Source organism: Poecilia reticulata, linkage group LG23 (assembly GCF_000633615.1).
Source record: "Poecilia reticulata strain Guanapo linkage group LG23, Guppy_female_1.0+MT, whole genome shotgun sequence".
Lineage (NCBI taxonomy): Eukaryota > Metazoa > Chordata > Actinopteri > Cyprinodontiformes > Poeciliidae > Poecilia > Poecilia reticulata.
This window is the reverse complement of record NC_024353.1, coordinates 15,430,255-15,457,591: the sequence shown is the minus strand read 5'-3', so window position 1 is coordinate 15,457,591 and position 27,337 is coordinate 15,430,255. Positions and strand designations below refer to the sequence as shown.

Sequence of the window (27,337 nt, the reverse complement as noted above, 5' to 3'; positions counted from 1 at the left end):
ATGTGCGCGGCGGGTTTTTTTTTTAAACCCCCTAAGGTGCAGGGCGGTCGGGAAGCGTATCGATGGGGAAAAGGCAGACTGACATAAAACTTTTAAAACAATGGAAACAATTTTGGTATTCTGATTATTGACATTTAAAAGTGCTGTGTTGTTCTATTACCCCTGTTTCATACCGGATCACTTACAGCTCCGATGTTAACGCTATAAAATGAACGCTCTCTATCGTGGTATCACCCATGGAAGGATTTCTTTATTTAAATGGGTTCATTTTTCAGAGGGATACAAAGTCAGTGTGTCGTGATTTTAGAAATTACATGTTTATAAGAGATTTTTTGTTGTCCTTACATGGAAGCAGGCAGCCTTCAAACGGAAATAAAACACAATACAAGTTGTTGCTTCACATGATCACAGAACTGCCAAAACATATGTACAAAAATACCAGACAAAGTGAATCACAGCAACGTTATCAGCCGGTGTAACGCTGACCTGATGCGGTGAAGCTACCAGTAGCAGAACGGAGCTGCGCCAAGAAGCTAACAGAAGCTAACAAACACTGAATAGAAGAAGAGCTGCCATCGATACAGTTGCAGCCAAGCATGATTTATTGTTACACAATACAGTTTTACCAAGTTGCTCAAAGTCTAAAATGGCATTGTTGTGCATTTAAGGTGTAAAGTTTAGCTTCGACCAAACGCCCCCCTTTTTGTAAAAAATTCCCCCAGCTCCACCTTCCGTCCTCTGAACGCCCCCTGGGGGGCGGTTTCCGCGAACGTTGAGAACCGCTAGTGTAGGTGGTATTTTCAAAACCCACCATGACCATGCAGTCGGTCTGACTTCCTTTAGTTTCCTCGTATTTCACTTCAAACCTCCTCTGAACCGGGCGGCGCGGTGACGCAGTGTGCTTCCGCAGGCGGCATTAGCCTCGCGCAGACTTAACCGTCACCACCTTCAAGGATTAGGATATTATGAGCTTGTTCTGAGATTTCAGGGAGCTTTTCAACAACCACCCATTATCAAGGAGTTCTGTTCTTTTTAAGTAATTATGAAAAGTGTTAAAAACATCTGGTAAGCCCGATTAGCTGTTAAAAATGGCCGTAATCTGGCCGTAAATGTTTGGGAAATTAGCCAAAGTCAGGTGGAGGTTTCTTTCTCCCCTCTTCATTTTATTCATTTATGCGCTAAACAAAAACAAAAAAAAACATCGCTTCAGTTTGCAACATTTTTAATTTCTAAAAGATCATCTGAAACCAAATCGGTACTTTCACATCCCTTCATAATTTTGACATTTCTTCACACTGACACTTAAATGTATTTTACAAATAGCTAAAAAATTGTCATAAACTTGTTTTCAACCCTAAAAAACAACTTTTTTTTTACACTGTAGTTTATATTAAAGGTATTACAATAAAGGGGTAAAATACAAATGCCACACTTTTCAGATTTTATTGCTAAAAATGTATATTAAGTTATTCCACTTCACAAATATCAACCAGGACTGCAAATGTGGTCAACCTAAGAAATATTCAGACAAATTGATTATCGATCCGTTTCTGAGCCATCTGCAGGGTTTAGGAGTCCAAATCTCTCCTGTGGATTTTTAACCTTAAAAGAGCTCAGATGATAAAGCTGAAAACAAAACGAGGAGATTGGAGCTCAGAAGCATTCTCACACGCAAATGTGCAACTAAACTGTAAATCACTTCTAAACGCAGCCCAGATTTGCAAAGACTTTGTTTTTGGCAGCGCTCCTCTCTTTTGTTCGAGTCTTGACACGTGAATCACAAAGAAATTGATAAAGAGAAGAGAAATGAAGATGCCACAAATAAAAAATTTAAAAAAACACGTAGAAAATGGAAACAGACACAGGAGGTTGATTAGCAGTCACTGATAATTGATTATTGGTCCTGATTACTGATCAACGATCCTCTGTTATCATTCAGTTGATTTGCTTTAGTGTCACAAGTTGGAAGTTGGAACTCTTTGCTTCCAGAGGAATCTCAGTAAAAAAGTCTGACGATCTCAGAGGTTAGAACGGGTCAACGGATAAAAAGTCGCTTTCAGATTAAATGTGGTTTCATCTGAAACATGAGAAATTCTTAGTCGTGTGAAGATAAAGATAAAACTTTACAGTTTTCCTTAAAGCAAACTTCTCAGACAGGAAATGGTTTGTAGTTTAAAAAGAAATGTCATTTTTAAACATTGCTGAAGATTGCCTATGTCTAATCAAAGCCAGCTGGCTTTCTGCGGTCTTGTTGGACTTGTATATAATTTGTTATCACACCATTAAATATCATTTCTAATTCTGCTGAAGAAAAACCCAATCAACTCATTTTTCTGTTAAAAGTGTAGCATCCATAAAATGATCAGTGGATAAAAAAGGCTGATTTCTTGGGAAATTCTGCTGCATAGAGCCATGACATTTTATTCCCAGGTATTAAGTTGATCCTTAAGTACATATTAAGAACCGGCGAGATGGTGATGTTATGACAAAAGTAACGTACCCCAACCTGACACAGGGAGACACTGTGAAATCCACAACTTTGATCCCGATATGCATGTCCTTTTCAAACAGGAAGAGCATCAATAGGGACAAATTTCAAACTCAAGACGAGATTTCATTTTCCATGAACACACTTTTCAACACGGCAGACACAAAGCAGCTACGAATGGTTTCCCTGCTAATAAAAACTGTTTTCTTGAAGAATGTATTTGCATGCGACACGTAACCTTTTGAAAAGGGTGGAAGGTATTCACCGAAAACGACATCGAAGCAAACTATTCCCATCGGAACATCCCATTGATTATCTCATCAGCCGACTGCCTTCCAGTCGACTGATGAGGAAATGGAAACAGAGGAAAAGCACACATTGGTTTAAAAACCTGCGAGTGATGAAATCAATGATAAAAACTGTTTCAGACTGTGTGCAAAACCAGATAAGAAGATACCTGACAAAAGAGAGCAGGCAAGCACACACTGAAAGGCCATTACAAACACTTAAGATATCACTGAGACTGGACTTTAGAGATAAGAAGTAGTAAAGGTTATACTACATCAGGGTAGCTTCCTTTGTTTAATCAAATACTGGAGCCATCCAGTCTGATATCTTCACATTTTTAGTCCTAGAATTGAGAAAGTACAGAGACTGCAGACATGCCAATAAAAAAAAGCAAAGTAGACAATCCACACAAATCCTTTCCTGGTGTTACACCAAACTAACGACCCTAATTTGGGAAATCAACATTATTCTGGATTTTTTCTGTTTAGGTTCTAGGTTAGCCAACCATGCTTGGCTAGAAAAGGCGCTGGAGAAAACTCTACTGCTTTTAAAATGGTTTGTGTAGCAGAGTTCTGATAATGCAAAACTATTATTTAAAAGAGTAAGTGACAGAATGTCAGAAAAGACGGGAATGATTTATAAAAACTGTGACGTTAGATGCTACAAAACGCTGAAGTTGCAGTTTTTAAAAATGGCCTGAATTTGTTCCGTTTCGCCTTACAACGCTAAATACTTAGATCAGACTCGAATGGGTTTGTTCTACAGTGAAAACAGAAAAGTCAAGCAACAATTTCAAATCTGTAGCATCCAATTTTCATGTTTCAGAAAACAAAGAAGGGAATGTTGGCAACGCCATGTTGGCATTTGGACCAGTCAGGTTGTAACAATCCCACAAATTGCAACATTTAGAGTGGAAAAACCTGCACTGCATTATTATACACTAATAACAAAGCCTAAAAAAAAAAAAGGTTTGTGATTTACAAAACTAATTTGTGAAAACAAAAACCAAAAAAAATTGGACTTTGTTTTACAAAAAATACTTCTAAAAGTCTCGTTTTGAGTCATTTTCTCAACACCAATAATGTTCATCCTATTCTACGAGAAATATACATTACCCCCATCTTTATTTAACTTTAAATATGGGTTTATATTAAAGTTAAGCAGGCCACAACTAATTTCTAACATCTGATGACATAAAAATCAAACATCAAGTGCTTGTTCTTTGATTCTGTGTCTCTTTGACCTGCCCTGACTGTGTCCTACAGATGTTCTGCTCTTCTGCAGCTGGACACAGTACCACTCCAAACACACACACACACACACACACACACACACACACACACACACACACGCGCACACACACACACACACACACACACACACAGGAAGGACCGTTCTGAACCACTGTCGCATTCCTGACGCAGTCTGAGGTCCCCGTTGTCGTAACGAAGCCACGTGGGGCCAAAATCCAGCATGGAGGTGGGTTGATTATGTAACTTAATTGCTCGGATTGTTTTTTTGTTTTCTTTTTCCCCCTTTGTCATGAAGGTTTTTTTGTTTTTTTTCCAACTTTGTGCTTTAATGGCCACATCCTTGCGGCCATTAAAGCACATTAAAGAAAACCAAATCCTCCCAAAAAAACAATTAGAGCAAAATCTAGACTTATGTCATGTGACTGAGGTCAAACTGTTGTGTCCACAGTCAAACAGCCTCTAAAAAGAAACTGGAAGAAGAGTTAAAAGGAAATAAACAAAAAAAAAAAACAATGCTCGTGCCAAGCATCCGACACCACTGACGTAACAACAGGGATGCTGGGTAATAAAGTTCGACAACCAGGACACCTGCTGTATAGTAGATCCCTTAAACTGTAAAAAACCTAAATGCAGACCCATCTACTCTCACACCAGCAGAATCTCACTGTAAAAAAAAAAAGTGCATTCATCTAACGAGGGGAGAAAAATCTTATGTTAAGAAGAAACTGTTTTTAACGTTAGCAGTCCCTTAAAAATATCAATAAACCATATTTTCAAATATTGCTTTACTCTCTGATTTAATTAGAGCTACTATACTCTTCAAAATGGGAAAGACTCCAAACTTTCCCATTAAGCTAGGTTTATAGTTGGGTACTTTGAACCACACCTGCCCGTTTCCGCCATAATTTCCGAATTATTATACCCGCTCGTTAACCTCAGAATTTTGGTAAATTTTACATTTTTTTTCCAACACAAACCGTAGCGGCCATACCGCCGGGCTTAGCAGGGTTTCTGGGGTAAAACCCTGCAGTCAGTGGATGAGAGGAAGGGAATAAAAAACTGCAAAGGTTTCCGTTGGTCAATGAGTATCGTAGAAAGCCATAGATGCCGTTTATGCCAAATTATTTCTAAGACAAAAAAAAAAGACACTGGAAACATGTCTGGCCACATGCTAAGTGCTTTGGCAGATTATTTCTACCTTTTTTCCAGTTTGATCAGCAGGAAGTGATAAGCAGTTTTTTTTTTCTTTTCTTTTTAAACAGTGAACTTTACATGTAATTATCACTACAGAGTTCGAACATTTTAAACCAAAGAGCCAGAAAATATTTGGGGGCATGAGCCATCCGGACAAGATGAGAAGACAAAACAACTGGAAACGTAATCAAACTCAGCCGTTGTCACCATGGCAACATTTTCTTTTTAATCTAGATAGTTTGTCTCGACTTCTTTTGGATCTCCTGTGCAGCACGATGAGTAAAATACATTTCATACAGATTCTGCAGAGTTGAATCAACACTATGCCGAGTCCATTTGGTCCTCATCAGAATTGGTGTTAATTTACAACTTTTCCTCAAAGTCCAGTTTAAATCCAATATAATGTATTCTAACAGTCCAGTTCTAACACAGTGCAGCACATTAAGTGTCAGTAATGTGTGGAAAAGTTTGTCTAATCTCTGGAAGCTGGTTAATGTCATCAGAAATTCACTTTGATTGAATCTGTCGTCGTTTCAGATAAACCAGAAAACGACTTTAGTGACAGTGAGGAGTTGAATTGTTCCAAACGCTCTGCAGTGAGAGCTCCTGGAATCGACCATTTCTAACAAAACCAGATCCAAGTCTTCTGGAACAAAGTCTGAAAATCTGTCAGGAATGTTTCATCTGGAGCAACACAATTATTATCATCATTATTTAAAGACAAAAAAAAAAAAGGGCAAATATTCGCCTAAATAAGATCAAGTTTCAGCTCAGAACTGATCTCCATCTCATCACCATGTCGCGACATCTCCCCTCAATACACACACACACACACACACACACACACACACACACACACACACACACACACACACACACAACTCATCAGCTGAGGAGTGGGACAGCGCAGGACAAACAGAGGGACAGTGTGCCTTTTGATTGAATCTCTCTCTTTCTCTCTCTCACACACACACACACACACACACACACACTCAGAGAAACGGAGCTCCCATCAGGACTGTGGAGCCATGTGCAGCCACCAGGAGGAACACACACAGGCAGCAGCAGGTAGTTATCAAATCCTAGATTATGGATTTATTGAGACTTTTAATAACCTAAACCAGCTTAATCTTAATTCCACAGGAATTTGCAAAAATGTTACATTCCTCGACTTTAATATTCTCATGTGTTACTAATTCTGACCGGTCATTCAGTGTATATATTAAACATGTGCTCACCTTCCTAAATTAAAATCACAATTTTTCCCCTTTCCAGAAAATGCTTTAGGCAAAAATTAAAAAAAAAAAAAAAGAACAAATAAATACTTCTGGCACAAAATGACTTATGCCACTATTTTAGGAAGGCGACGATACGCAAACTAACGCCTTGGCACGCTTTTATTTTGAAAAGCTCCACCTGTTTGGATGCTTTTGGGGGTAAAGTGGTTTATTGTACTCACGCTGGTGGGGTGGACCAGCGGCAGCGGCAGCAGCGACAGCGGGATGAACACCACCACGATCAGTTTCCTGGCCCTCCACAGCTTCCTGAACACGTCCATCCTGGCTGCGGCCTCCAGCCTCATGGGGCACCCGGAACCTTGGCTCGGAGCGGACACGGGGTCGGCGGGAACCGGGCGTGAGGGAATCACCGGCCGGCCGACGGGTTGAGCCTGGATCCACCTGAGAGAGCGCCAAGTTCTGGTTCGGCTGTGCGCATTTACGCACAAGAACCCAGGTGGTAGCGGCGGCGGCGGCTGGCCCTGCGTGTTTCCACAGCGAGGTGACAGGAGAGGAGAGGACCACTCAGGTTGCTCCTGTTTTCCTTTCCTTGGGTCTGGCGCTCAGGTGAAGCTGCGGGAGTTTTTATCGGGCTGCATAGGTATGCTAATTAGCCTCCATGTTGCCCCACCCTCATTGGCTGAAACCTCACCAATCAGTGTGGCTAGAAAGGTTTGATGAAAACAGTGTGCAAGATCTCCGGTTTAATTAGGCTTATGCAGATGGACGCTACTTTAGGATGACATTAATATCATTTTTACAATTATAACTTAAAGGGAAAATGTGAGGTATAACACGTTTTATTTTAAATTATTATTTCTTTTTAATGTTGTTATAACATTGTGGCTTTTTACTCCAGAGCAGACACAATCATTAAACTTTGCTAAACACGGCAAGATTTGTGTTTTCAATGAAAGTTCTTGTTTTTGTTGATAAGAGGAATCTAAAGACATTTTAATAACCAATAAAATAAAAGAACAAAAAACATTTGAAAATGCAATGTTGACATCAAGAGCCCCCATTTAATGAATGTACAAAATATTAATACTAATTTTGTCTTTCTCCAGACACATATGTAATAATTTTTATTACATGATATTAGATTTTATTTAAAAAAAAGGATTTTATAAAAAATACAAACATCAACAAGTATGAAGCCATTGTATGTTTAATTCGTCCCATAACTACCCATAACTCTATGTTGTATAACTTCACAATTTTCAAATATTTTCATAAATATTGTTAAATTCATAACAATCCTAAAATAATGCAACTCACATGACTTGGCATTTTATTGAGCAGTAAAATATTTGTGAAATGCACATTCATGAAAAAAACTGAAAATAAAAATCTTCGGCCGCTCCCCACAAATTGCCGCCCTGGGCCACCGCCCCTGTCCGCCCTTTGTAAAGTCTGGCCCAGGTTGCAGGCAGCAGAACAAAGGAAGCAGTCAGAGTGGATGGGAAAATGAATGGAGATAAATTCTGAGCTTGTTCTATTTTGATTTGATCGATTTGGTTAAATCTTCTGTTGCTTGGGAAATGATTAGCACATTAATTCCTTATGGAAACAAATATTTAAATACATCTTTAATTTTATTTTTTTTAAATAATTAAAACATCATATTTAACCACGCGAGCAGAAAAATCTATTCTAACCTGTTTTACAAAACCAGAGAAATCTAGCGCCTCAAAATGCAGGAATGTATCCAGTGGGACAATACTGCCCTCTGGTGGATAGACAGCGTCAGTGCAGGAAGGTACCTTTTTTCCAGACGAAGTTAAAAACTTTCATCAAATTCATCTAAACGAAATTTGCATCATTTATTTACTTATTCCTTTATCTTCTGAACTACTGGTGCTCTAGGGAGGTTAGTTTTACTTCCCGTTTTTACTTTTAAAAACATGGAGAGAAAGACAGGAATATAAATATTTAAAAAGTCGCCCCAATTTTATTTCTTTTGACAAATGATTAGAGAATTGTTTGTGAACTTTTAGGTTTGTGTGTTACAGGTTACACACAAACCTGTGTAACCTGTAACACACAGGTTACACAGTGTAAAGCAAAAGACGCAAATAGAATACGCAAAATAGAATATCACAAAAAAGTTTAGTATATCAGGAAGTGAAAATCATTCATGATACAGATTTATTTCAACTATAGTGAAATATTTCAAGCCTTTATTCCTTATAATTTTGTTGATCATGGTTTGCAGAAAATGAAAACCCACAATACAGCATCTCAGACAAGTAGAATATTGTAAAAAGGGTATAAAGTTGAGTGGAAGGAAAAGGTGTGTACCAGCAACAGGGACAACCACAGCAACCACAAGAAAAACCCATTGAAAAGATTCACATTAAGAGAATATGAATGGAACTACAGATGTTCATTCCTGAACCAGAGACTGTCAGAAATTATTTACCTCCTGGGCTGAGGAGACTTTCTAGTCTAGAAACGAACAAGTGGAGAGTGAAGAAAAGTCCCCAAGTCTTCCTCTACGTGTGTTATCCCCTGTCTGGCTGCCTGGGTCTAATCTGATGCAACTGATTGCCTTCCAAATCAGTGTCAAAGCTGCATGGAGTCACTCAAAGCTAGGATCTTCACCCAAATCCTCAGACGACAGATTAACAGACAGTTCTGCATTTGGTTTTCAAGACGTTAGACAGCAGCCTCTGGTTCTAAAGTCTTCCATTTCTCCATCACACGTGTCTCTTCACAAACGTTTCTGAAGAGAGATGGATAGAACAATCGTAGTGACAAAAGAGTAACGATCGCAGTGACAATCAATCGTTGGGACAGCGTGTCTTTTAATATATTTGCGATCAATAAACAGCACTCAAGAACATCTAATGTGGTATTTTCTTGTTGAGGATGCATCAGACCACTCCCCGCTGGCCCTCCAATCCTTTCCATCATCCTGACCTCATCATCCTGAGGCTTTGTCACAGCGGGAGTCGCGGTCAGCCGCTTTAGACCCAGGCAGTGGGCACAAAACAGGTTTTTAAGGCTGTATTCAATCAGAATTTTTTTTCTTCCTGTCTACAGACCCCAGCTGTGAAGCAGCAAGACCCTGAGATCTCCTTAATGTTCCTGTAATTAAAGGCTTAGTGAGAGTAATGGGTGGACTTTTTTTGACCTGACGTTGAGGCAAATTTGAGCAAGGAAGTCTCGATCGAGGCATGGAATCGAGATGAAGCTGGAAATGACTCAACTTTTCTCGCATTATTCCCAAAGATTCAAACGTTCTTCACAAGTTAACACATGATTAATCCTAGGATTATTATCCCAGAAAATGTTTTCACTACCAAGGCAGAAAGAAATCTATTGGCGGAACAACCTGAACATTCATCACATTGAATGAACCTTGACCTGTTCAAGGTTTAGCAATGTCGAATCGTCCTCATGGGTGAATCCTTTCACCTAACAGTCTTCTTGGCCCTACTGTTCCAATCACTGTGGAACCAAATAGACGTGGACTCACCAGGCGACAGCTTTTAGGATTTGCGTCATTCTCTAGTCTGTCCCAGAGACGGAGAGAGTCATGTCTTGACCACCTTTTATAAATTAGTCAAGAAATATATCACAATATTGTTTCACTGGATGTTATTGAAACGTAACGTGGGGGTGTGAGGGGGTCCACTGAAACCGTTTCCCATGTTGGAAAATCTTAAGACTTCGATTTTGACATTAGAAAACGACAAACTGTGCAGCCAAACAGTTTGTCGTTCCATCACCCCAAAATCAAGAGTATGTCTTTAAAAGGACAGTTGGCTTAAATCTAACCAGAAAGGAATTTGAAAGTAAACTCAGGAATTCTACCAGTTCAATGGAGGATTGAGTAGATCAAGAAAGGTGTTGATGTAGCTCAATTGTACTCAAAGTCATATTCCAGGTTTTCTTTGAAATAAGGTACTGCTAACTTTACGAGGCATCAGTTTCAGTTCTCTATTCTGTTTCTACTTGGAACTGCTTTCAAGTTTATCCATCCCTTTTCTTGCACCCTTGTCCATTAGTGGGGTCGGGAGGGTTGCTGGTGCCTATCTCCAGCTAACGTTTCGGGCGAGAGGCGGGGTACACCCTGGACAGGTTGCCAGTCTGTCGCAGGGCAACACAGTGACACACAGGACACACACACACTCACACCTAGGGGCAATTTAGACAGACCAATAAACCTAACAGTCATGTTTTTAAATTGTGGGAGGAAACCAGAGTACCCGGAGAAAACCCACGCATGCACAGGGAGAACATACAAACTCCATGCAGAAAGACTGGGGCCGGGAATCAAACCCAGAACCTTCTTGCTGCAAGGCAACAGCTCTACGAACTGTGCCACTGTGCAGCCCTCGCTTTCAAGTTCAAATAAGTGTAAATAGTTTTTACTTATTGTCAAAACTATAGTTTTCCGATTTTCATTAAGTAGAATCGAAGGTGATCATCTGCAAAGAAAAGCGCTTTTCTAGGGAAAATTGGCAGACAGGATTTTTTTTTTAAATATTAAGTTCAAATAAATTTAATGTTGGATTTGAACTTTGCAGTCTCCTAGAGGAAATAAAGAACAAAAATCTCCCCTTAGTTTTTAAGAAGAGCTAGCATATTACTTAATGCTAATATGAATGGCAAAGGTTTGAATACTCCAAGAGATGACTACTCTTTGCCCAGAGATTAGAAAAGTTGTATTTCCGTTAGAGATGTGCCGATCAGGTTTTTTCCTGCCGATTCTGATTCCGATTCCGATCACCCATGAGGGCTGATCACCGATACCGATCACCGATACCGATCACATAATAATTTTTTTTTAATCATAAGCACTACCGGTTACATTATATGGAAAACGGAACCATAAATTCACCTTAGACAAAAACTTGTTTTTAATAACTTTTTCCAAGATAAAAACAAAACAGGCATTGTGCAAATTGTACTGCTATCGGTAATACTATCTTTAACAGACTGAAAATATATGGAGGCTCTGAAGCGGCTAAATAATGAAAAGAGTCAAAATAAAACCTCTCAACATTGCCAGAAAATTCAAGTATAAAACTTAACATTCAAAGGCAAATACAGGTTCCATTACAATAAACAATCCTGAGTTACTGAATGAAAACTTCCTATAGCATGGCGGCTAGTTGATTACTGTTAGTTCTGAGTGGCTGTTTCTGACTGAGTGGAGTAATTATGCAGAACAGAGAGGAGATCGATTATTTTTTTCAGAGATTATCTGTCTCATGTTAGGACAGCGAAAGTTTTAATACGTATGTAAAATAATTTTTTTTTAAGTTATATGTTGCGGCTTTAAGCAGAGGTTCGGTGTGAGAGTCACTACCAGGTGGAGCAGAAGCGGCGCTCCGTCTATGAGATATTACTACCTGTAGCGCGTAGCAACGGTTCAACAGCGAGAGCAGAACCAGCGTCTTACATCGCAGCTCGAAGACTTAAATAATTTTGCGGGTTATTTGTTTAGCTTTTTGACCGTCATGCTAATCCGGTTGAGTGTTTGTAGCTGTGCGCTGCTTTACCTGCTATCTGATCCTCCATATGTCTTTTTACTGCAGTGAGCCTCGATGTAGCCAAACTCCGTCAAGTATGGCATTGTTTTTATGCCATATTAGATTCGTCGTGTAGATGCATTTTGACCTGCTTCACTCCACGTGCTTCAATTTTCCGCTGCAACACGCAAACGTCCTCTATCACTCAGTGTGTTATAGTTCCTTCCACACAACATCACTTAGGATTTGTTGCTGCACGTTTGCTCAGTGTGAAGGAAAAAGGAGACCAGCTGCACAGGCAGGCTGCGAAATGAGATGCAGGTGATCAGTTTGTGTGATCGGCAACAAGGGGCCGTGATCGGCGATCACCGATCATACACTTTTTCACAAAAATCGGCCGATTATGATTGGTGGCCGATCAATCGGCACACCTCTAATTTCCATACTAGTAAAAGACAAAAAAAATGAAAAAGGCATTTAATACAATAAAAGTATAGGATTTTTTGTTTCAAAATAAAAAACGTATTACTGTCTCAAAGAAATTTATTCTGCTAGTGAGTGACCATGTCCTTTTTCGGCTTTATGTTATGAGTTATTCAGTACTGATTCAATAAGAAATCAAAATGCAGATTTAACGTTTATTCAGCCTTAGCAACAAAACTAAAGCCCAATCTTCCTCAAATCCTTCATTTTCTTCATAAACATAAGCAGACAGAAGCTTGCAGACAGATTTGCAGAATATCAAACATGTGAGCATGTGCCATTAGTGCAGTCAGTGGGGTTTTGGATTATATAATGTATTCAGCAGGTTCTAAGATGTCACACAGAGGTTTAGCCTGATAGTGTCAGAGCAGGGAATTTCTGTTGTGAACATCCCAAAAGATAAACTGCTGATATTAGTCATTCTGGCTCCTCTGTACAAACTTATCGCTTCACTGTTCATTATGACAGATTGAGTGTTTTTCTTTGCCTGGTCAGTAAGATGAGAAGACTGTCTGACTTTTTGAGTGCGGAACATAATTTGACATGAATTGTTCTGAAAGTAAGTGTTTCACTTGGCTCATTATGAAACACATCTGGTCTTTGGTTTTTTTAAAGCAGTTTTTCTTGAGGTGAATGCCAAAACTTTGGCATGTGAATGCCAAAACTTTGGCATGTGAATGCCAAAACTTTGGCATCGCATTTGAAACATTAACTCTATTTCTACAGACATATAATCTCAAAACAAAATACTGCTATGTTACACTTTCTGAGCTTCTCTTTGTTTCACCACTTATTTCTGATTTACACTGATGTTTGTACTTGGATGTTTAAACAAAGGTGTGTGTAGAGTTATTCTATCCATAAGGGATGCACCGATAAATGTCATGGCTGATAGACAATATTTCCAGATATCAAATATATTCTGTATTTTACCCAACACTTTGGACACTGTGTAAAAATCCCTCCCACTTCTGAAACACAAACAGCAACAATAACAGCTGTTGTTCATATTGACCCAATTTTACTTATCAGATCAATACCAATAAAAATAATGTTCAACATCGGCCGATATCGATATATTGTGTATCCCTGATGTCCATATAAGCCTACACATTTTTGTTTAGATAGCAGGATTTTGTGGTGTAAAAAAATTAATGCATTAATCATTAACCATCTTAGAACTTTACCAACTTTTAATGTAACACATTTATTATTTACCTGAAAAATTATTTTTTTTAAAAAAACTATTCTGAGGGAAATTGTAAAAACCGACAAATTTGCTGGTAGATGTGAGGACATCCTGAGACTCGGACATTCAGTTTTCTTAGACTCACATCCGCTATCAATTATAGATAATCTGAGTATTCCTAAAGTTCAGCTTTATTTGGGCTCTAGCTTGCAGCGGGGTTACAATGGAGCAACAAAAGTTTTGTTAAGTACAGGAGGGAGCCTCTAATTTCAAGAAATGCATCAAATTCTTCATAAAAATCTTCCACAATTGTGTGAAAAAATTTGTACAAAAACAACAAGAAAAGGAGACCACAATGCTTCACCTGAAACATGACGGTGGCAGCATCAGGATCTGGGGTTACTTTTATTCTGAAGGAGTTCGGTAGCAGTTTTAAACACCAATCAGCTTTGACCCTTGACCTTCAGCTGTCTAATAGGAACATAAAGATGAGGAGAAAGTTTGGTTTTAGTCCAAACTTCATAAATCCAAACAGTGACTCCACCACACGTACTGCAAGGTTTTGGATTGGCCTAACCAAAGTCCAGAGTTAGATCTGACAGAACAGCTGTGAAGCTCAGAGTTTCTCACAGTTTGGTAGATTTGGGGAACTTTTGCAGGGTGGAGTTGGGGAGATATAGGCGAGTCAAGATGCAGGTGCTTCAGCAAAGAGTCACTTTATGTGCACAATTATGCAGCCGGGCTTCTGCAGCTTTTTAATTTTTCATATTCTTCCCCAGAACATTGGATTTTCAGCTGAAAAGAACAGAAGATATGTCACAACGAAGGTGGAAAATGAGTATCTATTGTACATCATGGCAATTTCACAGGGTTGTTTAGATTTGTTTTTTTTAGAAATCTTTTGTTAAAGTACACGAAAGTAAGACATGTTTCAGACTTAACATGCAGATATGAAAACATTCAAGAGGCTGTCATTTGATGGCTTAAAATAACTTTCCACTTTGTCCACTTTGGAAAGGCGGTGGCTGTAAATAATGCAGTTTGCACCAGCAGAGCTTTCCTCATCCTCATCTACAGGCCCAGCATTAGACTAACATTTTGTTGTTTCGAGCGGTTATCTCTCTTTCCATCTGCATGTGTTTTCAAATCATCTTCTGTTTTCTTTTTTTTTTTTCCATTCAAATTGCCTTTTTTTTTCTTCTGTTTGTGTTGACACTATTTTTGCTCCTCTCTCGCTCACCGACAGCATCTTTTCCCATCCGTCGCCCTTTCTATTTTTGGTCCGAGATGCATAAATTATTCACAATTTTTGCACGGACTTTCAGGCCGGAAAGCTATCAACGCGAGCTTTTGTGGGTCATCGCATTACACCTGAACATCCACCCCTGGCACTCACAGGCTCACATGAAGAAACGGCTACAGAGGAAACGCGTGCCAGGAAGGTGCCGTAGTCACGTTTTTCACCGCATGGATGAAACGAAACGAAAAACCTGACGGTTTTATAAGCTTGTGATGATATATTCATTTACATCACCTTAACGGGATTCTCTAAAGAAAGTACACCCTGATGCAGTTCTCGTTACCTGGTTTTCACCAGGTACATCAATTATACAAATTCACACAATACAGACTCCACCTTTTCATTATTTATTGAAGAAGATGCATATAGAATTAGTGAAATGTTTGAATTTGAAAGAGATGTTTTGAAGCTACATGCTAACTGTAAACCTTTTTTAAAAATGTATTAAATGTTTATGAGTGTTTTTAGGCATGGAAAACTGGGAATGTCATCCATCATTCCAATTAAAGTAAAACTAGCTAGCTTGCTAGAAGATCCATCTGTTAAGTAGCCAACTGCAGGCTGGGCAGGAGCAGACAGCCTGACTATTTAGCTAGCTGAAATAAACTTGTTAGCTTGTTTGTTGGTCTTTAAAGTGCAGAGCAGCAAAAACGTTTGTGCACTAAGATTTTTAAAACTGCAAAAGTTAGTCTGGTCAAAGATTGAACAACACCAAGAGCCTAACTCCATAGTGCTAGCGTTAAAGGATTTTGACAACTAGCCATGACTTGTGGAACCGTGAAAAATGTGAGATTCTGTCATGATCCCAAACATATGTTGATGCTCAGAGCGGCCTAGCTAAGGTTTAGGGCTTCGCACAGAGCCAGGCTAGTTTGCTTAGCTTCTTTACTTTTGAAAACTGCCTTTTTGGATGTTCTTTCATAAGATTATGCCAGGATTGTATTTGGAAACTTTGTTGGTTTCTTTTCCCCCCTCATTGCTTCTTTTGAACAATTTATTTTTGTTTAGTCTTTTTGTTATTTTTATTTTTTGTCATCATTATTATCATTATTATTGCCACTGCAATAAAAAGCAGTATAAACAAAGCTCTTTGCCTCAGTTGCATCAATTATCCACCCAACCCTGACTCCATGCCGTACCTACTTCTGATTCTCCAAGTGGTTAACACTAAATCTTGCAGTCAGACCTGCGCATTACCCAATAGCGTTACAAGAAGTTTTTGGATGTTCTTTCATAAGATTATGCCAGGATTGTATTTGGAAACAGAAGCTACCTCAGACTTTTCAACCACAAATCCCTCATGTTAAGTGGTTTTCAGCTGCAGTTTTCATTGTCAAACCTCCTTCCACCAGGTGAGATCGCGCCTTCAGGTTGCTATTGAGGAAGCTAACATCTTCTCGATCTGGAGTCCTCCCTTACAAGCGGCAGTTTGCACTCTGCTCTGAGAAACAAACTTCAAGGGTAGACAAGGGACCAGGAATATCTGGACTTAAGGCTGCATGAGTTACAGCTCAGCAAATGAGTTGGTGTTACGCAACAGCTCAGTCAGCCCAGCTGGAGATCAGGAGGGAGAGAGTAAGCAAGCTGAGCGAATGAGTGAGTAGAAGGCTGGAGAGAGAATAGCAGCGAGTGAGCAGAGAGCAGGGCAGATTACAGCTGGATGTACGCGGACGTGCTACCGTCTCTTACATCCCTTTTCTCTCTGTCATGCAGTGCAGCGAGATGATGAGGGGAAACACAGTTTGCTTCTATCCACAAAGGGTTTGAAGTGAAGGGCACCAAGAAGAATAAAGAAAAAGAGGATAAGAAGAAAGCAACCAACTTCCCCCCAGTGAAGGATTTTTCCCTTTTTGTTTGCAGCCAGACTATGAGGCTGTGAGTTCAGGTCCTCGTCCCTCTTGCAGAGTTCTTCTTCTTCACTACCTGACACCATGCCACCGAGGGACAGATGGAGGAGTGGAGGCAGCTGCCTCTGGATGCTGCTGCTCCTGCTCTGCTGTCTGGTTCTGGCACAGGGCTCCACGCTGAGCCCAGAGGACAGCCGGTCCACCACTGCCGCGATGCTGCCAGAGGACTGGACCAGCACCATGGTGCCACTGCAGCCGGACCTGCAGACCGTAGCCCAAACGCCCACACAGGCGCCGACGGAAGACCAGACGGAGGCGCCGACGGAAGACCAGACGGAGGCGCCGACGGAGATGCAGACTCAGGTCTTCACCAACAACTACACAGGTGGGGTCTTAAACTAGTCAGCCACTCTGAGTTTTCTGGGATTGTGTGAAGCTTCTTTTTTTTTTCTTCCAAACTTGTTTAAGTTTATTTTAAAATGCGTTGTGACTTTTGACTCTCACACTAAAACAATTGGTCTTGGTGTGGCAAAGCCCGGCGTTAACCTCAAGTAGTCCGCAGTCACGGTGATGCCAGCTGGGAATATCAAGTTCTCATCGGGTTCAGCAGATGAAAAACTTTCCACAGCTGAAAACAAACACTACATGAAATATAAATACACATTTATACATTTGCCTGAAACATTTAAACTATTTCTCAACAGAACAACACTGACTGATTCCAGTGCCTTGCCAAGCGGTCTGTCCTCTAGAATCTTGCTCATACAAACATCCTCCCACTTTCCTCAATAAGGACTGTCACCTCATCCTTAGTTTTAACTCATTTATTTAAATATCCGCATCTTTTTAAGGGTGCATTCTCACAAGCCCTGTTTAGACAACTTTAATCAAACTCTAGTTCATTTGTCTTGAAGTCTGGTTTGTTTGGTGAGGTGTCAATATACAATCAAACTCTGATGCAGACCAAAAAAGCTAACTGGTCCAACTGCAAATGTAAGTCTCTGTTTGGCTGAAGTGAACTCTGGTGCGGTTTGAATGCGCATGTGAACGCCAAGCGGACCAGAGACCACTTCGAAAGCAGGAAGCGGACTATAGTGCAGGGCATTCTGGGTAAATACAACCAAAACAAATGTACAAGTCTAGCACTACATGGAGAAATGGCTTGTGGTCTTTTGCCAAAGACGAAAGAGAAATCCTACAACCACTAAACTCTGACGCCACTCTTATTTTTGTTTGTATTTCATGAAGAAGGAAGTTCAGCGTCTTCTTCAGAGGTTTTAGTGTTGTTTCCTTAAGTGGTTCTTGGTGCAGCGCCACCACAGCCCAGGAGGTGAACAGATTTTTTATAGGGTTTGGTTTATTTGACAGAGTGCAGTGTGAAATTGTACAAATATTACAATTTTGGTCCCCGATCGAACCGAATCTAACAACTATCATGGGAAAAACACCCCAACAACCAACTTCCATCATAAACCTGAAAACCCGAGTTACTCTCTAACATCTGGTTAATGCTAGCCATTTCTGGAATTAAGAACAGTTACTCCCCCCCACACACACACGCATACAAAACACAAAGATCACAGAGACTAAAAGCATGTACGATTGTGTGTGTGTGTGTGTGCGTGCGTGTTGCAAGATGTGACAGACTTCTACAGTAGATAAAAATAAATACTCATGCTCTCAAACTTTCAAGAGTTACAATAGTATTAGTTCTTCTCTGAAGACTCTTCCTTTGCTACCAGTAGTTGAATGAAGGCGGATTCTGTCTGAAGCGCCACCTGGGATTGAAAAAAAAGAACTGCAGCGCCTCAGCCACGCTTCAAGCAAAGGTATGAGTCGAACACAACTGGGTTGTACCTGGACAGCTGCTCTGCAGTGGTGAAGTCAATTATCTTTTAAAGTATTTGTTATATTTATGGCATTTTTTTAACAACTGAAGGTAACAGTTACTTGATTGTGAAAATGGCACAATGTGCATAAGAAACATATAATGCCCCATTTATGTTGCATTCAGGCCCTAAAAACTATTAAAATGTTGCTCTATAATGTCTTTTTGATTTTCACTCTGAAAACAGATGATGAATGAAGACTTTTATCAAAATTATTATAAAGGGAAACACAAATCTAAGTTTTATATGAAACCTGAACATTTCTTAGAACCAAACATTGAGTCTAACTTCAAACGGTACTCCACAAACACTGATTTCTTTAAAAACTACACAAAAAATGTCTCCGAAATATACACAGAAATACAACTTTTGTCCGTGTAAAAAAAACAAGTGTAACTGACTATTTTAAGAGTTAAACATCTATTTTTGCTTTGTAATGCCACGCCACGATGATGTTTTTAGAGTATCAAACAGCAAAACCTAACAGCTAAGTGAGTTTCAATTTCACCAACAGATTGATATTTGACATGCAAGGACACTTGCTTATAAGCTAACTGGGACAGCAATGAGTGGGAATAAGTTGGCGTGCCATCGGACCTGAGTGCTGCTTGCTTCTTAATGAGGTTCTTTCTTAGTTTTAGACCCGGATGTGTGTGTAGCTGAAAGTGTTCAGCAGTTAAGTTGGAGGTGAGGCGCAGGAGGAGCTCGCGTGCTTGTTGTCGTTGGCGCTGTGCTTCAGGTGTTGCCGTGGAAAACAATTCATTAAAGCTGGAGCTGTTCAGGCTGAAGGGAACGCTACAGCGCCGCTCGCATGACTTCACTTCCACTGGAGCATGAGCTTCCTCTCTCCTTCCTTCTCCCAACGCGCGTCTCTCTTTCTCTGTCGATGTGTCACCTTCTCGTTTTTTCCTCCTTTTCCGTCATTTATTCTTCCGTCCTGCGTTTTTTCCGCGGCCACGTCGTCACGTGTTTACGTAAACTGCCCAAAGCGGATCAAAAAAAAAAAAGAAAAAAAAAAAGCGGGACCCTCACGTGCTCGGTACACACTCGTTCACTCACAAACACAAGAAACGGTCGCTCAGACCGCAGAAATCTTCTTAAAGGTTTAGAGAGTAAACACAGTTGCTTATTTCATAATGGCAGCTTTCTGTCTAACCGAGCCAAAGTAAGCACTTTATGCTTTAACAGCACACACACACACATACACACACACACACACACAGAGCTCAGCTGGCTTGCCACATTGCGCCACATGCGTGAATTCCACCAGACCGGAGCTTCGGCTGTGTGAGGGCATTTCCGAACATTTAAAATCCCGAAGCTGTGATTAATATCAAAGTGTTCGTCGGACGGTAAACTACTTTGGTTCGTTCAGATTTCATTTGATTTGTTTGAAGCTGTTCTTTGGATTGCAGCAGCAACACGGGGTTTATGTTTGGGACATTTTTGTCATTTTTTAAATTGGCTTTCTGTACAGAACAATTAATTCCAATTAAATAGGCTGTCAGAAAGGCTTTTTCACCACCGGACCCCAGGGATTCTGTGACAAATGAAAGGCAGTCGGAGCTATTTCCCAAGGAGCTGGAAAACTTTATTTAATAGGCCTACATTTATTTTTAAAAAGTAATCATAGGGTCACGCAGCACTATTTGCACAACTTGGACTCATTTATTTGTGGTGGCTTTTTGTCTGTGTGTTGGTACAGTTTACAAAGCAGTGAAGAATATTTGCTCTGTTACAGGTTTCTTTTATTCTTGTTTAGCTACATCAGAGGGGGGTTGGCCGCATCCATATTAGTGTATTTTTGAAAAACTGCAATGGAAACACATATGATTACATGAGTCACGTGATCAACAACCAGATTTTAATACTGGTGGAAATGACGAAGAAGATGATAGGAAGTGGTACAAGGATGATGAGTCGGCATGTTTTAATGACTCATCGTGTGAACAAACTTATTCACATGTGATTTTAATTCTGTTTCTTATTTAATGGAAACACAGCAAGTATGACATTGTGTTTTTTCGACTTTAGCGGAACACAGACAAAGTTTTGAGCACGTTTGCAATGGAAATGCAGCAGCTGCTGTTCAGTGGAACTGACACAACTGGACAGAAACTCTCATATTGGTACATGGTTGAGAAACCTCCGTCATTCTGAGCCAGAATCCAGAACTTCACACGGCATTAAAGTTAATTTTTGAATGACTTATTACCAGGCCTTAGTAAAAATTCAGAGTTCCAGGAAGAAATTTCTACTTGGTAGAGCCTCGGTTGGTGTTGGTTTGCTTGGTGTCCTGGTGTTCCAGATTAGTGGCAAGCAACCTTCTGATAAGTAGTTTTTATTTCAGCTTTAGAGATGTGCTAAGCTGCGACATTAACACGGTAACACAACCTATTGACCTCAACAGTGTAGGCGAGAGGTAATGTTAGTGCTAATCCCCACATGAGGCCTCTCACTGACTGAACTATCTTTAATCTGTCCTGGCAGCAGTTCACTCATCTCTCTTTTACTTTTTTTTATTTTATTTCAGAATTAGTTTTCCTTAAACATTATTTTTCTGTGTCCAGATTTTAGTCACCCAACTCCTCTGCTGATTCTAGATTCTAGGCATGACAAGGTGCCCTGTTACTGCTGTTAAGAGCTGAATAATTTAGCAGTACCATAAATACTGACCAAAAAAAAAAAAAAAGAATTCAGATTTAGATTCATCCGCATGATAGTAAGCTGCTTATTCTTCGCTCCGAGTCCAGTAGGACGTTTAGCCAAAAGACTTAAATGTAGATGCTAACCCTTTACCGGGGTTTCAGTCAAATGAGTTTATGCTTAAAGCCAATTAGCCTTCTCTATTTCAGGTTTTTTTCTAGCACTACCTATCCTGCTGACATGTTAACACACAGCAGAACGGATTTTCTCTCTGGAAGCAGATGTATGTTAAAGCCAATTACCTTTGTCCATTCAAGGTTTTCTATTCTTGGTGCTGATGCAAGACTTTGTGCGTGAGTTTCACCTTAGCGTACAAGACAAGGACTGTAGACCACAAGTTTCATTGCAACATAACTGGGAATATATATTTTTTTAAAAACAAGAAAACAGCTTCTCAAAACCTATCAGGAGATTAATTCTTCCCTTCGATTTTTACCCTTTTGTTGCTTTTGCAAATCAATCTGTGTGTGGAATCGGTCTCAAGCAGGCAGCATCACATTGTTGACTTCAAACAATTTCTGTGTAGCTCTAGCTGGATGTTTTGGGTTGCTGTTTTGCTGGAAAATAAATGTTCCCTTAAAACTGGGATTGTATCCAGAAACATTAATAGTGTGACAACACCAAATGCGTTTCACGCATCTGGTTTACATTCAGAGTCTATGTGGAGGCATGATGAGGACCTGTCGTGGCATTGGATGCGTCAAGCGGATCCAACGCGTCCGATAAATAGGCCGGCAACAGAAAACAACGGCTAGAGGGATTTTGACGTACCCTCAAAACACCTCCTCCACATAGACTTTGAATGTAAACCAAAGGCACCTGACATGTAAAACGCTAGGTGTAGAGCAAAATGTCAAGAATCTGCATTCAAAGTGCATACGGGTCGAACTTTAAGCGTCAGACAAGTTTTTGACGTGTGTAACCCGTTTGGTGTGAACACACCATAATGAACCAGTGAATGGACCTTCCAGAACCAGATGTCTTTATATTAGAACCACTGCACTCATCTTGAGATGATGAGACTCCACTCATCATCTCAAGACTAGGACCAATTGGTTGGACCTCTGTTGAATTAGGTCAGTCACTTTAAAGAGGATTGTTTATGCAACCCCCTATTTTATGTTACAAGTTATGTTTTTAGTTGCCATATTAATTTCGTTGATCCTGGTTGATTTGTAAAAGTAACAAAAGGGTAAAACATCCAAGGGGGTGAATACTTTTTGTAGGCACTGTAACTGAACTTTAACCATAGGCTTAAATTATGAAGTTATAGAAAGCTTATTACCCTAACCATGAACCGAAAGCATGGATGGACAGGTTTTCCTTTGTCCACTTCCCAACCAGAAACATGCTTAATCCGGAAAGAATTTTGAACTGTGCCAGCTTAAAGGGTTGTCGAGCCTCGGAGTGATGTGGAAAATTTACAGCAATATCCTCTGGTACACCACAGAGCAGGCGACTTTACTTAGACAGGAAGTTGCACCAGCCAATTCAGTCTCTTTGATAGGAAAAATCCTGATTGGTTAGATAAACAACATAACATGCCAGTTTTGCAAGTTCTGCACACCAAAACAGAAGAGATGGCTTTCTACATGCAGGAACTAAAGACCAACAAGAATCATAAGTTGGATGTAGTTAGTGGCCTCTAGTCCAGAACTTGTGATCCGTAGTGACAAGTTTACTGAATTGTGAGTTTTTAAGTTGGTAGCGATTTCTCATCCCTATAATGATCCTTTACAACAACAAAAAATGAATAAATAAAATCAACTTTCCCCCCCCCCTTTAAACGACAGCGTTGGGATTTCTGGCAGCCTGAATGGCGAGTAGAATTTCTTTGGATATAAACACACACATACGTAAATGCCCCAACAGAGCCGTAGGTATTTGTGTCAGCAGCTCACACTGGCGTCACTTCAGGTCCCCGCCGGCTTGGAGAGCTTCGGACAAAGACGTCCCTCTGTCTGCTGTCTGTCAATCCAATATAGCTGCTGGCAGTGACTCCTCTTCGTTATTACCTTCCCACAGTTTAAAAGTGGCTGCTGAACAAAGACACTTAGTGAGGGACTGAATTGAGCCTTGCCCTTCCTCACTTCGGTGAGGCAGCGAGAAATTAAATGAATTGCAGGAACCAGGAAGGTAAAGATGTAGCACAGTTAAACTTGCGTAGAAAGTTGTATGCTAACATGCCACAGTTCAATACTAGACGTAGGTTGATGGACTGTATAGGACAGATTTGCCACAATTATTGCATCAACTCTCAATCCAAGTTTCTGTTAATGGAAACATTGATTTTTATTCATGGCATTCAGGCAGGAAACAGGCAGTGATGTGCTAAGGTTAGGAATCTAACCCCAGACAGCTGGTTTGTGTACTAATAGCCTCTGAACATGTGGGTCTCACTCTACCACCCTGCCAGCAATGTCACCTTGTATGACATTTTAAGTGAAACTTTAAAGGTCGGTCTACTAGTACAGTAAAAGCAGATCAAAGTTTTCAGTGCGTTTTCCAAAACCCTAGAAAAGGCTTTGGAACCCTCTGATGTCAGATTGATATCAATGACTTTGCTTTTGGGCCGTAATGTGTCGCTTTCAGATCTCCTTTTAATCTACTTTATATTTTGTCAAGCAGGTTCTGTTAAAATGAAATCTTCATTCTACAAGTGTGGCAGCACACAAGTTAATGAAACTGAAACAAAAATACATTTAATATTCACTGTAAGTTTATTATTTAACCAGGGAGACAATTACTGTTTTGCTTCTCCTGCAACTTTTATGTTTTTTTTTCCCCCGATGCATTTTTTGACTGACGTGTTCCATCTGCAGCTGCAATGAAGGCTAATCACTGGTTGGAAACAAGATGGCCGAGTCTAATTGGGCATTTGAAATACGCGCTTGTCAACAGTGCAGTTACGTTTCCACAAATTGGTAGTTGCCAAGAAGATTAATATTAATGTCTTTGGAGGTTGGGACTTTGGAGGTAGGTTCCTCACTATGTGGGCCTGAATATGGGTGGGAACATGGGCTAGAATGTGGGAACGTGGGTGGGCCAAGAACGAGGAGGAGCTATACTCAACTATGCCTCAATGCCACCTGACATAGTTGACTTTGCTGGCTAGTTTACACTAGTTTCTCCAATATCTCTCAGTATATTTGATTGTTGCGGGTTTCCCAGTCCAGTTGACGCTGTATGTGTTCTTCCGCCCCAATTGATAAAACCGTTTGGAACTCAAGGTTCGACCACGGAACAGTCGATTTGCAGTTCAACATCTCGCCAACTAGTATAGTCTCACCGGAATTTGAAAATGGTGGTTGAGGTGTTGACGTAAATCCACGGGCCAATCAACAAATGCAGTCTACTGCCAATCAAATTGCTTGTTCACAATACCCTGCTTGGTTCGGCTTGTACCACCCCTGAGGTGGTTCCAAAAAATGGGGAAGAACTACGCAGGATGGAGACAAATCTGGCTGAGGTTTACTGGAGAAGAACAGATTAAAACCAGGCCCGTGGTACACACACCCTGTTACCAAGTTCTGAACCAGAGGACTTTGGTTTGCTTGCAAAATATAACCTTGGAGGTTTTCCTGGGTGAACCTGGCCCATAGTCCCCCTGGTTACACTAATTAAAAGCTCCAGGTCACTTTACACCGTCTGCTGCAACAGTGACGTTGGCTTTTTAGCTTGTGCTCTATTTACCTGGGCAGATTATCTTCTGGCAGTTGAAGCTAAAGCTGTTAGTTAATGGAGAGAGAAAGTACCTTCGTACCTCTGTGTATGAAAGAATGCTAAGCGTAAGAAGTATAAGGTGTTGCTAAATGGTACCTACTTCATGTTCGTAAATGAAAACTCCGTGGGTATTTTGTAGGCAAAATACCCACGGCTTCATGAGTTTGCTTGGGGACATCTACTACGCAAGCAGAGACAGAGCTGAGGGGATTAGGTAATCAGTTGTGGTGCAGCGCATCAGCGAGTGGCAACCGAAATAGATATGCGGATGGGGAGGACACAGAGGAATGATGTTTGAGGTCAGATCACACAAGAGAGCATCTGGAGCAGAGGGAAAACAAAAGCTGAGGAAGGGACACGTGGAAGGGGCACGTCAGCAGTCAGCCACGAAAATGCCATCATTCATTAGCTTCAGTTCCGACTTTCAGCGTCTAGTAAAGGCTGACTCAGACTATCTGTATTTTGGTGCATTGTTTGTTTGGAGTGTTTCAGATCTGTCATGTCCAACTTTGAGACATTTCTAGAAATCTTTTGAGTTGTGTCAGACAAAGGGGAAATAAAGGTTTTTCAGAATGCATGTGATGGAAGAAGTCACGTGGTTTTAGACTTTACATTGGTATAAATATGTTCAGGTCGAACCATAAAGAAGAATGGAATATTCTGTAGTACGTTGCAAAAGTACAGCCTGAACTTTTCCACATTTTAGCAAGTTGCAACCGCAGAATGCCATGCATGTTTGATTTCTGATAGTCCAATACAATGTGGTGCATAATTGGAAAATAGAATGGAAATGATACATGCAATCCAAACATTTTCATCAATAAAAAGTGTGACATGCATTTGTTTTCAAACACCTTAAGCCCCCATTTTGCAGCACACAAACCCTTTAGGCAACCTGTTTCCTACAACCAGATGTTATTGGTTGTAGGATTTCTCTTTTCTCTTTGGTAAAATACATTGAGACATTTCTCTCACTAGCACGAGACTCACGTTTGTTTTTGTGTATTTGCATTTACCCAGAATGCCCTGGGCTTTCGCTAGCTTCCTGCTTTCCCACTTGCAGTCACATATGTATTCAAATCACACCAGAGTTCATTTCATCTGAATTGAGACGTAGGTTTGTAGGCAGATCAGAGTTTGATTACGGATTCACACACCTCCAAATGAACCAGACTTTCTAAGCAAACAGACTGGAGTTGGAGTTGGTTACTCTGAGTTCTATTTAGGAGTATCGGAGCGAAAAGACCTACAAATGCACACCAAGAGATTTGGAAAACTATGATTTCCCTCCACCACTCTTTGTTAAGTTTGCCTTCTAAAATCCCATTAATGTTTATAAAAGTTATTGATAGTAACTCAGCAAAATGTGGCAATAAATATATAAATAAATAAAAATCAGGTTTTGAGAAAACTTTAGCAAGGCTCTCCGGTTTATCTGTGAAAAGTTTGTGGGAACAAGAACTAATCTTTATTTAATCACAAACTAGTCCAAGTGACTCTCCTGACAGAGACAAGTGGGGAGAGTCATGAAGAACAACGCAGCAGAGTGAATGTTTGGTTGGCACTACCGGGTTGCCGGGGTCGGATGTGTCAGAGTTGTATTAGTGAAGCAAGAGGATTAGGCAAATAGACCAAAGAGCTAAGTCAACACTCACACACACACGATCCTTGAGCTGATTTCAACCACTTGCTTTTGTCATGGACACACAAATTGGTGTGAAGGAAATGTTCTTTAAATAATATTGGCGTAAGTTTTAGGTTTTATTACTGCTGCTCCCCACCAGGAGCTTCAACCCTCAGGGAGACTTTGTACCTCTTTCTCCTTCAACTAAGGTATGGAATTGGGAATGTTATAGTTTATGTAATTAATTGTTGTTTTTCTTAATCTAAACACAAATTATTTTTAGTTATTTTCCACCTACAGCCTGCGTCTCACTCTACTGCATGCTTCCCTCTTGTTTTAATGATGTAGGAAGACTTGATGCCATTGCAAAAAATAAGTCTCTCACATCACCTTCTCAAATGACTCACGCCATAGAAGCTTGGTTGCCATAGACTGTTTTGAACATGTTGAAAATTTAGAGTTAAGATGCTTCACTCGCCTCTGGATGCTGGATGCTGGAAATTGAAAGTGAGACTGAGGACATCACTTATTGTGAGGTTAATTTGCATAATAATTACCCAATATTATTATGGATGATAATAATACCCACGTAC

At 40.2% G+C, this 27,337-nt stretch overlaps 2 protein-coding genes across 6 annotated transcripts in view; one reads left to right on the top strand and one right to left on the bottom strand.

The window, feature by feature from the left end:
• slc13a4 (solute carrier family 13 member 4) overlaps nt 1–7,239 on the bottom strand; it is a 26,762-nt gene extending 19,523 nt beyond the window's left edge. The window contains exon 1 of one of the 3 annotated variants that reach the window (XM_008401416.2): nt 6,683–7,239. In XM_008401416.2, coding sequence (XP_008399638.1) covers nt 6,683–6,805 — 123 coding nt within the window. In that variant the 5' untranslated portion in view covers nt 6,806–7,239. The remainder of the gene's footprint in view (nt 1–6,682) is intronic. The other 2 variants (XM_008401415.2, XM_008401414.2) reach the window with 2 other exon arrangements.
• Nucleotides 6,201–27,337, top strand: part of LOC103459659 (sushi domain-containing protein 3) — a 28,880-nt gene continuing 7,743 nt past the window's right edge. For 2 of the 3 annotated variants that reach the window (XM_008401420.2, XM_008401418.2), the window contains exons 1-2: nt 6,201–6,291; nt 16,669–17,187. In XM_008401420.2, the coding sequence (XP_008399642.1) occupies nt 16,887–17,187 (301 nt within the window). In that variant the 5' untranslated portion in view covers nt 6,201–6,291; nt 16,669–16,886. The remainder of the gene's footprint in view (nt 6,292–16,668; nt 17,188–27,337) is intronic. The other variant, XM_017302813.1, reaches the window with a different exon arrangement.